At 43.3% G+C, this 15,701-nt stretch overlaps 1 protein-coding gene across 1 annotated transcript in view; it reads left to right on the top strand.

Moving 5' to 3' along the window:
- adamtsl3 (ADAMTS-like 3) overlaps positions 1–15,701 on the top strand; it is a 190,147-nt gene that overhangs the window by 18,015 nt on the left and 156,431 nt on the right. Inside the window, exon 3 of the mRNA XM_070906035.1 lies at positions 4,471–4,590. Within this exon, the coding sequence (XP_070762136.1) occupies positions 4,471–4,590 (120 nt within the window). The remainder of the gene's footprint in view (positions 1–4,470; positions 4,591–15,701) is intronic.

Genomic DNA, 15,701 nt, shown 5'->3' with positions numbered 1-15,701 from the left:
CTCAACAGAAATGACAGTTTAGTCTGATTGTTAGGGCAGGATAGCAGTCCATTGATGTTTAGGCTCTGAATTCACCTTAAATAAACCTGATTTAAAATCTATAATTTAACAAACACCTACTGAGCCTCCCAGTGTGTGTTGCACAAAGCTATAGCCTATTCTATAGGATCCAAAATCAAGGTAACCAGCCCTCATATCAATGGTCGGATGCATATGTATTGGACCTGACCCCGAACGGGTTTCAGAACCCCTGCTAATGCATCTGTAGTAGCCGCTGGAGCTGAAAAAAATCACACCTTCCATCCATCCTGATGTGAACAAACTCAGGCTTTGATTTTTGACTCACTGCACTTAAGTTTCACGGCCGGCTTTAACAAGTAATCCCTTCCACACTATGTAACAGCTGCCTCCTCTGGTACAGTATGTTGCCCCTTGGGATGGGGGTTGCCCTCCCAGTATTATTATCCCAGTATTGGCTCCTCTGAGGTAAGCCAGTGATCCAGCGTGAACCAGCCACTGCAGGGTGCTGGCAGGATGAAGGCTGTCCCGACACTGTCCTTCCACTGGTGTGTAAAGTCAATTAGGGGAACTGCTCTATGCCGCGCTGTGCGGATACGACTCAGTAACTTCACAGCAGGACAACCTGACTGTCTGTCAGTGTGTGTGCGTGTGTGGCCTAGTATGGACATGGTTCTCTATTGGGATGGCAAATCATGCCCCTTTCAGGCATGACTTTGTATTTTCAGCGTCAGCCTACTCAAACCGTTCATGCTGACCTTGATCAGAGCTTTTGTATCAGAACAAACAGCTGTCAGCAACAACAGCACGGACTCTCTCACGCAATGGGTAAGTTATTGAAATCCTAGGCGGTCAGAGATGTACCAAAGAGTGGCAAAAAGTTAACAAGCTATAGTCTGAACACAGTCGCTTTCTTTAAACCGGCATAATAATATCATATTTTTTTTTATCTTAACATGGAATCAAGGGCTCCCTCTTATGCTGGATTTATGCTTGACCCAAGGAGTAAACGGCAGTTCCGCTGTAGATACTGAAAAGACTTTGGAAGATACCCACTTGACATGACCGACTCAGTCTGCCAAAGCCTCATAGAAGCTTACATTACCTCGGAAGCACTTTAGGAAAGAATTTCTTAATGGCCAGAATGAACATGAGGAACGATTACAGCAAATCCTGTTTCCACTTACATACATATACCTGACTATTGTTTTAAGACCGACTTCTTTCAAATCTTTTTGGTCAACAATCTCCACAAGCTTCAAAAACGCAAGCAGACCAATAACTCCGTAGCTGCCCGAGCGTTTGGTTATATTTTTGAAGAGAAGCACTTAGGCTACAGTGTAGCCTGCAGTGTAGCTAAGGCTGCTATGTGCGAAGCCTGTAGCTACGTCATAACCCTTAACACGCAACTTGGAATCAAGCTTTTCTGTTGAAGTCATGCGACTCTATGGCGCATTTTTCCTCCTTTAGCGAGTGACCAAAAGCAATGTGAGGGGCTGTTGTCCAGTAAAAAAAAAAGCTGGATAGCTGATAAACCCACTGTCGTTAGCAGCTATGGAGGCAGGTATTTTTCTCAGGAGTTGGTGGGGATAAAAACTGGACTAAACGTCTTGGAGTTTCTTGATGTGTAAGTTGGCAAATAATGACCGTGAGGTACTGTATGACGACTTTATAAACTGGCAATATGTGGTGTCTTTTTTTCTTTCTTTCTTTCTTTCCCCCCTTTGGCCCAAAAAATTGAGTGGGTTGTTTCTCTACCTGATAAGCCTTTCTTCATCCACGATTTTACCATGAGCTCAACTCTGTATCGCCTGCGTCTCTATGCAGGGATAAACATTAAGTTGTGTAGGAGGCCTTATGAGTCTGTAGAAATGATCTTCTTTGTGTTGAAGGCTGAAACCAAGTGATAATAATCATAATAATGTTCAAACCACAGTCACAGGATATCGACATGCTTTTGTAAGTCTAATCTAAGGCCTTTTGATGCAACATGGAATTGAACTTCATGGTTGAAACCTTGGTAAAGAAAGACAGTCGATAAATCCAGTTTATTACCTCTTGAACACAGCTTTTGCATTCTCTCTGTGGTGTCCTTTACCTCACTTTCCAACTCTGCCTCAATTAAATTAAAACAAATGCAACAACCCACACAAAGTCGTGTGTTTTTCCGGTTGAAATCTTCGAAGTCTCAGTCTGTCCATGTAGACATGAAGCTTGTGCGCCTGCATTTGTCTCAGACAATGAAAGAAGAAGAAAGGGAGAAAGTGGCGAGGTGTTTATTATATCATCACTGTTTAGGCTATGTCTAAGTGGTAGGGTGTGAGTAATTGTGAGTAATTATGAGTTTGCAAGAGGTATCCTGCTATTCTCTAACGACAAGGTCGGACTGGGACTAGGGTTAGCCCTAACCATAACCCTACGATCATTCCCCAACCTTTAACCATGATGACAGAGGTTCCCTAAGTAGCTGTTTCTAACCCAAAACCATTGTCTTTTCCTTACCCTAACCAAGTAGTTCTTTGTGCCTGAGCCTAACCGAACCGTAACCATAGAGGAGGGGGAAATTGGTCCCGTGAATCTTTTCTTGTAATGGTTTCGGAAGGCCGCTTCTTGCATATGGGAGCGTCAGATCAGAAAAAGGCTCCCGTTTTAAGACTGAAAGTTCATTCTCACCGCAAGAGACAGAGAGAGAGTATTAATTTGAAGCCTGAACAAAAATGAACAAAACACCACGAAATGGTGATGGTGAAGGACAGGCTGATTGAAGATCCACTACCCGTGATGCTTAAGAATGGAGCAGAGAGTGACACGGACCATGTTAGCGATGGATCACATGACTACTTGTTCGTACAAAGGTTCACCCATAGTGATAGACCCACGAAGACTTATCACCTACCTCTGCAGTTCCCTCCAGTTTTATGGAGCTTGGTTACGTTTGTCAGCTCATTGTTTTGGTTTTACCGCTTTGGATCAGTCTCTCAGCGCTCTCATCATCGTTTCCGGCAGCAGCAGCAGCAGCTAGCTGTTTTTATTCATAAAGCTCCATAAACCCACTGACAATTGCTGTGTCTCAATTCGGATACTTCCATTAGTACACTTCCATGTAGTACACTGTGTACACTATGTACTTACTTGCATAGTGTGTGAATTTCAACAAGGTCGTGTTGAACAAACAACAATTGCAACATATGGCCGCTGCTTCTTCTTCTTCTTCTTCTTCTTTTTAATGGCGAATTGCAACCGGGCGGACGCATTAACACCAACTTTCGACCGTGATTGTTTTCTCACTTAACTTCAGTTCAATTTGATTCAAAATGGACGTGCTTTTTCCTCACTTTTACTTGCTTGTGAGTAAGCCCCTCCCCTCCCGCTACGTAGTCAAGATGGCGACCGTTGATTAGGTGAGAAGTATCCAGTGTTCCACACTCAGTCTCGTGTGTTTAGCAATGTAGCATATGATTGCACTACTCCACTTCTTAGCGGAAAGAAATAGCTCACTCGCGGATTATTACTCGATATATATCTCTACTCTCCAATACTGCTTGCACTGACCAACAGACCCTGTATCTGTATAGTAGATAAAGTAATGTGCAAACCATTTGCATCTCCTATTCTGAATGATTATACTTACATTTCAAACCTTCTATAACCTGCTTTGGAAAAAATGTACTTAGTTGTAAAGCACACTTGAATTTGAGAGAGAGAGAGAGAGAGAGAGACAGACAGAGAGAGAGAGAGAGAGAGAGAGAGTGAAGCGGTTAGTGTCAGTCCTCAGACAGTCATACCAGTGGCACTTCTGCTGTCTCTGTCTCTGAAGTGGCCCTAAAAGCCTGCAGGAGACACCACTCCCACTAATCTTAATGGTATATCATCTCTCTCGTACACAATTCAAGTGGCCTGGACACACACACACACACACACACATTCACACAGTCTCTCTCTGGGGAGACCTCTAAATGCCAGATGCCAGTTATTCCTATCTAGCCTCAGTGAGCAGCACAGTCTCAGTCCCTGTGAGCCCGATAATCAGTCGCCCCCCCCCCTGCCTTTGTGACACGTACATGTAGGCTTGTGTATAAATCACAGCGAAATGAAAAGCAGAGCAGAATCTTTGAAGATTCAGTATATGGAGCGCGGCTTTTTTTTTTTTTTTTTTTTCCTCCTGTGAGTTGGAGGAGGGCTCGGGAGGGAAGGGGATCCTGGGCCTGCTTGGGGAGATGCAGCTTTTAGTTCACCAAATGAACCTGGGAGTAAGTGAGATCAGATTTATCACTCGTGATACAGCACCACAGGGTCCAACTCTACCGTGTGTGTGTGTGTGTGTGTGTGTGTCTGTGTGTGTGTTGAATTCTTACAGATTTGGTGTATGATCTGTCATAAATATTATATACATGCACTTTGGCCTGGAAACTGATTGACTGAAACTGTGTGTGTGTGTGTGTGTGTCGTCAGTGTGCAGAGACTCAGCCCCAGGGTGCAGTGTTCCTGCCAGAGTTTGCCCTCTCACCTCAGGGCAGCTTCATGGAGGACGCCACCGAAGATCAGTTTCTGACCTACAGATACGACGACCAGGTCAGTCACACACACTCTTCACTGTTCCCGGACCAGCATCGGTTTGCAAAAGCCTCCATTCACCTCGTTCGTTTTACATTTGGGTTTTTGGATTTTTCACCATACAGCTTCCACAGACATTATTCCAAGTGGAAAAGAAAAGGGATATTTGTGTTAAGTGTCAATTCACACGACCATGGAGATTACATGCAAAATAACATAATGCAATGTGATCTCACTGATGTGAAAAAGTGACACACACATTAAAAAAAAACAAAAAAAAAACACGTCACACACACACCCTGACGTCGCTCGCATCATCAGAATGTGCGGCATGATGTCCAATAAGAATTACAAAGTCAGTATATTATTTTTTAGTTATGTTTTTGTTTAATATCTTATACATCTTGGAGGGGCGGGAACCTTCGGCTGTCGCTATTTGATTTGTTTCCACTTCCATTCAGAATTGATTCTCAATTCCAAAAAACGATTCTTGAATCACTAGAATATGTATGTAATTAAGGTGAGTGAACTGCATTAACCTGGAAGCATCTTGCAGTCTCCTCCTTGTATGAGAATAATGAAGTGAAAGTGTAATGTACGACGGTGACGTATTAGGTGTTGTCTGTAAAAAAAAAGAAAAAAAAAAGGTAATATTCTGAGAATTAAATATCCGAGATTATAGTCGTACGTTTGCAAGGAAAAATGATGTTTTTCTGTGCTTCACTTTCCTAACAGTTGGTGTCTGGTGTTGAGTGGGAAACGTTCATTCTGAAGGAATGAGCCAACAGTTTGAGTCAAGCATTGAGGCTGTATGAAGTGACTTTATAATCTCAGAGAATATTCAAGTTTTGACTCGGAATAACCTTCACAAAACATTCACAAAACACTGATACATAATACATAATGCTGTCTTGCAAAGCTAATTATTAGTGGCACCGAGTTCATACTGCGCTCACCACTGGTCTACAACATGCTGCCAAAAGTTCTGTTTTTCTGTTAGTGGCAGTTTGTCAGTGCTTTTGTCGTTTCATTCTTCGTATTTGAATGTTTAATGTGCAGCTCTGCGGCTGTGAACATCACAGTTCTCTCTCCACATCCAAGCGCTCTGTAACGCAAATTGATGGGATCTATGCCCGATGTGTCTGCGTTTCAAAGGAACGCTTCTTAAGGCTTGTAAGTCGGATCGCGTTAAATCCATTTTTTTTTGCCTTCATGACAGTTTAATCCCGATTCAGCCGGTTACATTAACTCCCAAGCCACGCTTTTCAAAATAAGCCACGCTTTTCTAAGCCTTCTTTTTTTGGAGCACCTCTCAGAAAGTACGAACTGGTCAAATGTAGTCGACGCCTCTTCCTGTCCAGTGTCCCTATGTTTAAACACAGGCAGGTTCCAATCTGGTGTTTAGACTTCAGGTGGTGGTGGTGGTGGTGGTGGGGGGCTTCTGTTTACTTTTGGATTATTGTCCCTTTAAAGGTTTAAAAGGAACATTTACATCATGTCAGAGATGGTCAATGTATTTAAAAAAAAAAAAAAGAAAAAAAAAAGACATTGGCCTGGTACAGTGTGTACACAGACATGCTCATAGGAATACTGAACATACACACACACACACACACACACACACACACACACGCTTAAGGCCCCTGTAGGTGTTTCGTGTTGGTGTGAGCAGCAGATGGTGTCGCCTTAGTGCAGCAGAGTGGATTAGAAGCTACAGGTTGAGTGTATGAGATGGATGTGCTAACTGATGCACGCCCCAGTTGCTACTCCTCTGCAGTGCACTGCACACACACACACACACACACACACACACGTGGTTAACAATGCTCTGTCACATTTTCTAGTTCACTGTCTGTCCTACATTCTGCCTCGTGTAGACAGGTGGTACTTGGAGCGAGGTCCCAGGGGTCTTCCAGGCGTCCCTGGCGAAAACAAGAGGAACACTGATTTAATTCATTCCGGTGACGTAGCCAACAAGAGGCAGGGCAACGTCTACTTCTCACCACGGACAGGTGGCCTGACGAGACGGAGAGCGTTTCGGATCTATGAGCTACAAACACTTGAGCCAAAAGGTCTTAATGAGGACTTCTGTGTGAGACGTGTGCGTCAGGCTACATGAACTGTTGTTTCCTTATGTTGTCATAGGTGAGATAATCCTTTCGACATCATCATCATCATCAATTTGAGATGTTGATTGCCTATAATAGCCTGTTAGATGTGTCCTGTCATGTTCTTGTAGGTGAGGTCCCTTTAAGAGCCAAGACGTATTCCTTCTTTTCCATACTTTTGGTGATAATGGTGATCTTTGATGATTTTTAGACAATATTCACCTGTTGCCTACTTGCCTGATTGGTATAGGCCTAGTTGTTGTAAAACAATCTTCTTGAATCCGATTGCCTTTTTACCTATTTGGCTCATTTTTCTGCTGGATGATATGTACTTACTTATTTATTTATTTATTTTTTGATATTTTCTGTCCCCCGAGCCCATTGCTTCCTACTGATCATGTAAATGGTTTAAAAATCAGTTAAGAATATACGGCTTGGTTTTCTTAAAAAGGCTCCCTAACAGCTGGATACTGTCGTTTTTTAGCAAATGTTACTCAAACGGGAGGAAATGGTGCATTTGTTGGGGACTATTTTCAATGGCGGACTGATATACATTTTGTGCTCTGTTGAGTATTCCCTGCAGCAGGACGGCTTATGTTGGATAGATCCAAATCAACTAGGTTGGTAGGCTCTTCCCAGGTCAGATTTATATAAATATGATGGATTTCAAATGCTACCAGGGCACAATAGAAAAGTGAGTTTGTTTCGATTTTTGCATTCGGAGCTATTACTATTTAGTTTTCATTTTTCCGTGAATGCTTTCACTGAAATTCCCATTCTTTAGTGCACACTTTACACATTGACGTTATCCACACACCGGCATTTCAAGACAGAAACGCAGGGTTTGCTAAAAGGTTGATCACTGACCCTTTCATACCTGTTGGCTCAGCGTGGTGGGAGTTAAAGGCTTGCATTTTGTTTTTTAAAGTACAGTAAGTAGGTGTTGGCACTATAGGCAGTGTTATATCGTCTCATATTGCATTCCTGTAGGGTTCTGTGTGCTTTGATGAGGAGAGCGAGGTAATTTTCTACTCGCTGCTCTTTGAAAAAAAAAAAAACTGCTTCAAAAATGCAAATTGCTCTGCGAGCATTTCTCTACTTTTCATGCAACGCTGAAAATTAAGCCTCTGTAAGTTGTGTCAAAGTGTGTTGGGTTTGGTCACACACACACACACACACACACACACACACACACATATACACACACTCAATGCACCCATTCTCCTCCTTATAACTTCTGCAATATGGAGCATTTTTTTTTCTTCTTTTTAATTCAATAAAGCAGCGCAGAGCAGCAAAGTCATCCATCTGGCACTGGAGTGCGGTTAATAAGGAGATCTCCCTGCGCAGCTTTGGACACACATCCACATAAATCAGGTTAAGAACTTGAGAGTACATTGTGTTTTGAAAGCCTTGCAGCTGACAAATATCATACAAATGATCCCTAACGAAACACAGGAACCTTGTTTGGAGAGATTCTACTTGGATGAGTTGCCTAGGAGTCCTCTGGGCCGTCTGCCGCGCCCAGGGCTGTTTTTTTGTACCGCTGTGTGCCAGAGCCTTGCATCGAGGCTGGTCAAAAGGTTGAGGATGACATGATGTGTCCGCGTAAGGAAATGTGTGAGCAGTATCTGAACAGAGCCCAGTGCATGAAGCATTCCTCTCTATAGGGCTTTTACATCCAGAAATGAGTTCATTTCCTTCCATAATTTACTTTTACTGCTTTACTTTCCAAAGGAGATGGATTCTTTTGACTGTGCATTAAGATGGATGGCATGACAGCTCCCCAAAAGTGAAGCCAAAACTTCTCAATCGCCCCCCCCCCGAATATAGGAATGCGACATGGGCAAAACTAAAAAACACATTTCAGGTAGTTCTTATCACGCTGGTGTTTGAGTTCGTTTTACTGATGAGTTTGGTTTTAATTCGTCATTTGATGGGGGGGTGAAACGTCATGATTGACAGCTGTGATTGACCGTGGTGTGGGAGGAAGTGGAGACACGTCGGCCATCTTTATATACAGTCTATGGGCTCTTCCGGCCCCTTTATGTAGTCCAAGTCATCCAAATGTAAAACCCCCCTCCACTTATTTGGCTTTAGTGGAATGTTTCTAACATATCAAGTCTGTTGGTTTGAGATCATGGGTCTGACTTCCTGCTGTTGGGAGTTAGGATACTGTGGCATGTAAACACCTTATCCAGGTTCCTAAAACATACGTTGTTTGCACAGAACATATTGGCTGCGATGGTGAGAAATCAAGACACAGCTGCACACAGATGATCCGAAACTTGGACACGCGTTGGAATCACGTACAGAGGGACAGGAATATTGGTGCACACGTAAATGCACTCATTGACTTCTGTGCATGTGCACACTTCCATTGGTTCATCGCGTGCACCAGTTCAGACATGGATGCGGTGCATCACGTTTTGGTGAACATGGAGGGAATGGTGTCTGTCACAGCTTCAGAAATGCAGTGGTTGGCCCATTCAGGCTGGTTGCTTTAGTTAAAGGGGGCACTAGAAGACACTGTACAGTTTAGTTTACTATTGTGTTGTAGTAGCATATTGACAATTGTGAATTGGGAGCGTGTCATGACATGACAATTATCGAATCCACGGTTCATGGAAATTTGGTCGGAACCGGTTCTTGGTACCCAGCCCTGTGTTGGACTGATGGGATTAGTGCTTGTTCGAAATGTATGTCACGGCAAATTTATCAGGACCGCGGAAAAGACGTTTAGGTTTAAGCGTTGAGTTTGAATTGCTCCTTCACGCTCCAGATCATCATCCAGGCTGTTACTCTTTCTGACAGGAGAGGCCGTGTGAGATCATTCACGTCACTCAGCTGTGATAACCACTTTTCGCAGACACAAAGGTCAGACAAACGTTGTCATCACTTCCTTATTAAACACACACACACACACACGTACTCACTGGCAGTAGGTAAAGGTGCGTCCTAGTCAGCGACTGATCTATTTCACGCCACATGTTTATTTATGTTTGTGTGTGCAAAGGAAATGAGTCCCAGTGACTCATGACATAGTTATTTTTGGGACTGAGTCAGCGTAGGGGCTGCATGAGGAATGTGTGGTTACGACAGACTCTCTCTGGCAGTGCCCATTTGCACAATCAACAGGTCAGCGGGACGCGCAATCACTTTCCCCGGAGGCAATGCGTAGGCTGTCAACATTTGCCGACCGAGTGAGAGTGGCCGCTGTGGACTCTATATATCCGCAGTTGTTAACAGACACTCCTTGTTTCCGTGACCCCGTGTCATTTCCTGCCGTAAAACAGCAGCTCTGCCTGGCCAAGTGCCAAAGGGATGAGAAGTCAGTAGCCCCGGATCAATCACTTTTTTTATGCTTTTATTTGGAAAAACTGTGCAAAAAAAGAAAAAGAAAAAAAAAGACTGCATGTACACCTGGTATTAACATGTGACCTGTGTCTGGACGTCTTTTTTGTAGATAAAGAAAACCACATGTTGATCCGCAGATGTAAATGCACACAGAATCCCTTCCTCATTGCCTTTCCTTAGGGGTTAGGGAGCGAGGCTGCCTCCCCGACTTTTGATTTCCTAAAAAACCTACTAAAGCCACCATCTTCAAATGTCTTGTATTGTCTGACGGTCCAAAACCCCAAGGAGATTCAGTTTGCTACCAACACGAGACAAATTATAGCTGCAAATCCTCACATTTGTGAGGCCACCACATTTATAGCATTTTTGCTTGAAAAATAATTATCTCCAAAACTTATCAGAGTTTTGGTATTTTATTAATAACAGGTTTAAGTGCAAACGTCCATGATCAGATGTTATCATCAAAATATCATATCCTGGTGTAAATGGGGTCTAAATGTCTTATAACACCATATTTATTAATCATTTCTGATAAGTACAATCCAATTAGTTTCTGCAAAATACTATGTTAACCTCTCCACATTGTGTAATCAGAATCAGAAATACTTTATTGATCCCCAGGGGGAAATTGTACAGTACCGGTGCTCCCATTCAAGATTAGAAAGTAGCATAATTTAGAGCTAAAAGTATGTACAAAATATAAAAATAAGAAATAGAAAATAAAAAATATACACATTTACAGTATTTAAGTGAACAATGAAGTAAAAAATATATACAATGACAATGTATATGTATGTGTATACATATATATGTATATATGTATTGCACTTAAACATTTAAGAATAAATAGTGAGGTAGTATATGAAAAACAAACAGTAACAAACAGCTACTGTAACAGGCTTCATGCGCACTTATAATATAATATTAAGGAAGGTAATATCAAAGTCGTGAAAGAGACCTTTTTTTTTGTTCAAAACCTGCAATCTGCAATCAGGTCTCATTCAGAATAAAGGTGCTGGCAGTGTGAAGGTCACCTCACCACAGGAGTTGAACTCTCTCTGGGCTCACCGCCGTCATTTCTCAAGGAAATGTGTTGAAACGCTCAAAACAACGTTGCAATTGCTGGGCTTTCACAGATCTGACGCCAGTTCTCGCCCATTGTCTGACCGAGGCCTGAGCCACAAGTAGACAATATGAGGCAGGGCAGCCAACAGCAAAAGCTTCATCTGAGGCTATATTGCTGTCTCTCTCTCTCTCTCTCTCTCTCTCTCTGGCTGCGACTTATCCAAGGATGCTGTCTTTCTCCTTCTCCCTTTGCATGTTTCATATTCTCTGCACTATTCTATTCTTTGTCCAGAATCACTGTCTGCATAGAAGAGTGGAGGCAAGAAAAAAAACTACACTACGAGCAAAAGTGCCTTAACTCATGTTTTATCGCGCTGCTTCGATACATTAGTAGAAACACATGTTATGGGAATAGAGTCCAGTCATAATGTTTTACCTGCATTGGAGGGAGGGTGGGGGGGGAGACACTCAGTGACTAATAATTCTATCATTTCCCAGAGGTGCTTGCTTCAGTACGGGCTAGGCGCTCGCTTTTCCGCGCCGTCTGTGGGAAACGCAGTTAAAAAGGCGATTTGAGAAGAAGATGGATGCGAGCGACGGCGAGGATCGATGGCGACTTATAATAAAACCCAGAGAGGAAAGTGGAACAGGGCCCGATGTGGGCCGTATTCTGTTGGCTTGCAACCCAACCATAGGGCAGTGTCAGGGCTGAGGCTGAAATATATTCGTATTCTGAGCTCTCGGTCTGCGTTAGTTTCAGTTTCATACTCTTTTTTTCTTTTTCTTTTTTGCCATGCATTAATCTTTTTGTTAAATCAGAATCAGAAATACTTTATTGATCCCCCTACAGTGCCGGTGCTCCCATTCAAGAGTAGAAAGTAGCATGCATTTAGAAATAAGAGTATGTGCAAAAATAATGTATAAGAAATAAAAAATATACACCTTTACTATATTTAAGTGAAAAATAAAAGTAAAAAATATAGGTAGTATATGGCAGGTGAAGCAGGTCCAGAATCAGTCTAGTTTCTTCTGAGTGTCTGACACTCAGAGGGAGGGGGTTGAACAGTCTGACGGCTGCAGGCAGCAATGATTTCCTGCGGCGCTCCGTCGCGCATTTGGGAGGAATGAGTCTCCCGCTGAAGCAGCATTGTCAGATAGTTTTGACCACTTTGCGGTAGCAGAACGAGCTGCAAACACAATATTGACACATTAGCGCCGGCTAAAGAGTCACGTTTGTGTCCACCAACATTCACTCTTCTGCCGAAAAACTCTCCGCCACATTCACCAGCTGCAGTCGCCCACGTTGACTCTCCCTGCGGCTGTCTGGTGCAGGGCAGGTGGTGAACAGTGGGTTTATCAGAGCTGTGTTTTTTTTTTTTTTTACTGAAAATAGCTGCAGAAAGTGAGATGACACGAGCAGAGTTTGTGGGCCAGAAAGTCCAAACAAATTAGCTACAAGAGGTTAAAAGGGTTGCTGGTGGTCCATTTTGGATCTGGTTCTGGTTCAAGTTAGTAAAATACGATAGGGGACGATAGAATATCAACAAGGCAACTGACTGACTGAACGTGGCTGACCGCTCTCGGGCTAATTTGGCTGTTCCTGAATACTTTGGATCTTGCCTTTATTTATACACCACACTAAAAAATCTTCACCATGCCAGTGTTTGGTATCTTTCATCACCTGTATGACCTGAAATACATTTTTTTTCACCGTGGCATACTGCATCAGCATGTTGGACCCCCCAAAAACACCCAAAATCCTATTTGAAAAATGACGTTTTTTTTTTTTTTAATTGTCAAAACCACAAACGTGCTCAATGAAGCATTTTGAAGGTTCGTTGTAGTGATCAGTAGTCACCACGTTGCCAGATCCCAGCAATGAACTCACCGAGGACAAAGTTATTAGTGACCAAAGCTGTAATAAACTGGACGTATCCTTTCGTATTGTACTGTGTACTTATTTAATTATGTTCATGCATGTAGTCACAGTACCAGGACATCTCTCTCTGGTCTCTTGGGAGTTTTTTTTTGTACTAAAGCCCTTGCGCCTCTGACTGTTCATTCATGCTGCAAGTTTTGCCTCAATCTTGTAATTTAGCTTCAATCCCCTGAGTTACGATTATTGTTTTTTGTCTTTTTTCGAATATAGGTTTGAGGTGAGACGTTTATCTCAGTGTTACGTTTGTCTTTTCCCTCCTTCCTTTAAATTGTTCACTCCAGCCTTGAGAGCATCGCCATTGTCCTACTTTTAATACACTGGTCACAAATAGCCACTTTCCTCGTAGTAAATACGAGGAGGGCGGGGAAATGCACAAGCGCCCGGAGACAATGCTGCGTGAGGCGAGTTGACTTTCTTGCTGAAGTTCCAAGTGGGCTGAATCTACGTACCTCACCGAGACCAACATTTTGACGAATCAAATCCGTCAATTCTTTATATTGAACATATTGTTAAAGCCATTCAGACTATGGCAGATCATAAATACACTGACAAACCCGTCAGTAGCGGATACCCTTTATGATTCTTAGAATATCGTTATGCTAATCAATAACTGCTGATGCAACATGGCCGAGCTTTGTGGTGAAAGAGGTTTGCTCGGCTGAGTCCGCGACCCGACTGAGGCACCGAGACAGACGGGCTATTGAGTGGATGCGTTGGAACCGGCTTTTCTAATGGCATTTAAAAGGGAAACCGTGGTTGCGGCCTAATGGCTCTTAGCTCCAATGCTTATTTTTGAGGTGACACATGCTGGAGACGGAATATCCCGCCGCCACGCTGCGGTCTGCGGCGTGAATGTGTGAGTGTTCTTGCCTGCTTGCTGTGGGTTGCTCATAAATGCCGCTCCTTGGCTGGCATATTGATTTATGATGATGAGATTATAACTCTGCACACACTCGGGTGTCAACCCGGCCGCTCTGCTGTAACGTAGCCCCAACAGGCGGAGTGTTTGTATATCTGCATGTATGTATTTTTTCTGTGCGTGCCCTGTTCGTTCCTGTGAGCTCATGTCCCTGTCTGTGTGATGTATGTTTTAATATCCTCTGGGGTCTCTGTAATGACAGAACCCCCCCCCAGTTCAGTTGTGGGGGGGTGTTTTTCAGGAATCCTTTCAGACGAAACTTAAATTCTCCACACTATTTGTGTATGGAAATATATATTGTGGTGGTACAACAGCTATTGTTGCATGTATTTTGGTTTTTCCAAAGAGGCTCAGTTTTGGACATCTTTGTGGAATCCAAGCCTTGACCTCGGTCTTAACGGTCTTTATTGTTTTCATTTATTATATCTTGAATTGTCTTACTTATGTCTCTGCTATTGCACTATCCTGTACTATAACAATGCAAATGTCAAGTCCACATGGCTATTAACCGTTAGCATTTTAAGCTGACGGTCACTTTACAACATTCAACACTTCAGAGGACCCGTTGTGCTGTCCCACTCAGAAAGTGCAAGCTAGCTAGCCATTTGAATTGATTCCGAATTAACATTAAGGGTCAGCGCTATGGAGCCTACGTAAATTGCCGTGGTAGCTACCGATGCTCACTCCCTTAAAAATGTAACCACACTTCAGGCTGCTACAAAGATACCACATGGAGACTCCCTTCAACGACAGGAAATGGTTAAGCTAGCAAGGTTATCGAATAGTAACCTGCTGAGGCCTTTGGCCTTCTCTGTGTGTCACGTGACCATTGCAGGTCGTAGTGGTCCCTCAGAAGGACATCGATTGGTCAGCTTTGGCTTTGTTTTTGATGCCCGTAGAGATTGTATTGTTGATAGTAAAGAAAACTGCTGCTCATTTTAGCTCTATATTTTTATTCTGGGACTCCACTAGAGCAGCTTTGCATGATTCACAGTTTAAAGTACTTATGTATCTTGTCCTGGCCCTCTCTGCAGCCCCTCAGTACCCCCCCCCCCCCCACCCCCCGTCTGAAACAAGCCATTTGAGACAAACTGAGCAACCTCCAAACACTAGAAGAGTAGTCCTGAGCAGAGTGCTCCAATAACTCAGACAGACTGAGCGGGTGGATGAGCGTCCCTGTACTTGGTGGGTGGTGCTGTGATTGGAGCAGATGACCTGGGTTTGTTTTCTATCCATCCATGCTCTTCACTAACAGATTCTTAAAAGGTTTTCCATCAGGGTGAGTTAAGTCTCCTTGCGCACATACACTGCACACACACACACAAACACACCAGAGGTGAAGGTATTTTCAGGTCTCAGTGGAAGTGCTTGACTTTTTTTGGGTTGTGCTGTCATAGCAACAGTTCATGAGCAGAGTGAGTGGTGACGTGTGATCTCACTGAATTGTCCGATCTGATGTGGCTTCTGCCGGGCAAGGACTAATCTCTACCACGACCATATCGACGGCGAGTGACATTCACCGAAGGCCCATTAACGAACACTCCGTCTGATTGCATCTCATTAGGCCCCAGCGCCTTCTCTTCACCACATTTTGACCGTTTGATTCACGCTGTTCGCTCTCATATTAGCAGCAGGGTTATTGATCAGCAGAGCAAGCCTCGCTCGCTTTTCTCATCCTCCCTCGGCCGTAATGGTGTGGTGTTGTAAGATCATAGTCACAGACAGGCTATGTGAGACAGAT

Source organism: Enoplosus armatus, chromosome 1, assembly GCF_043641665.1.
Source record: "Enoplosus armatus isolate fEnoArm2 chromosome 1, fEnoArm2.hap1, whole genome shotgun sequence".
Lineage (NCBI taxonomy): Eukaryota > Metazoa > Chordata > Actinopteri > Centrarchiformes > Enoplosidae > Enoplosus > Enoplosus armatus.
The sequence above is the reverse complement of the archived record's forward strand: the minus strand, read 5'-3'. Positions and strand labels throughout refer to the sequence as shown.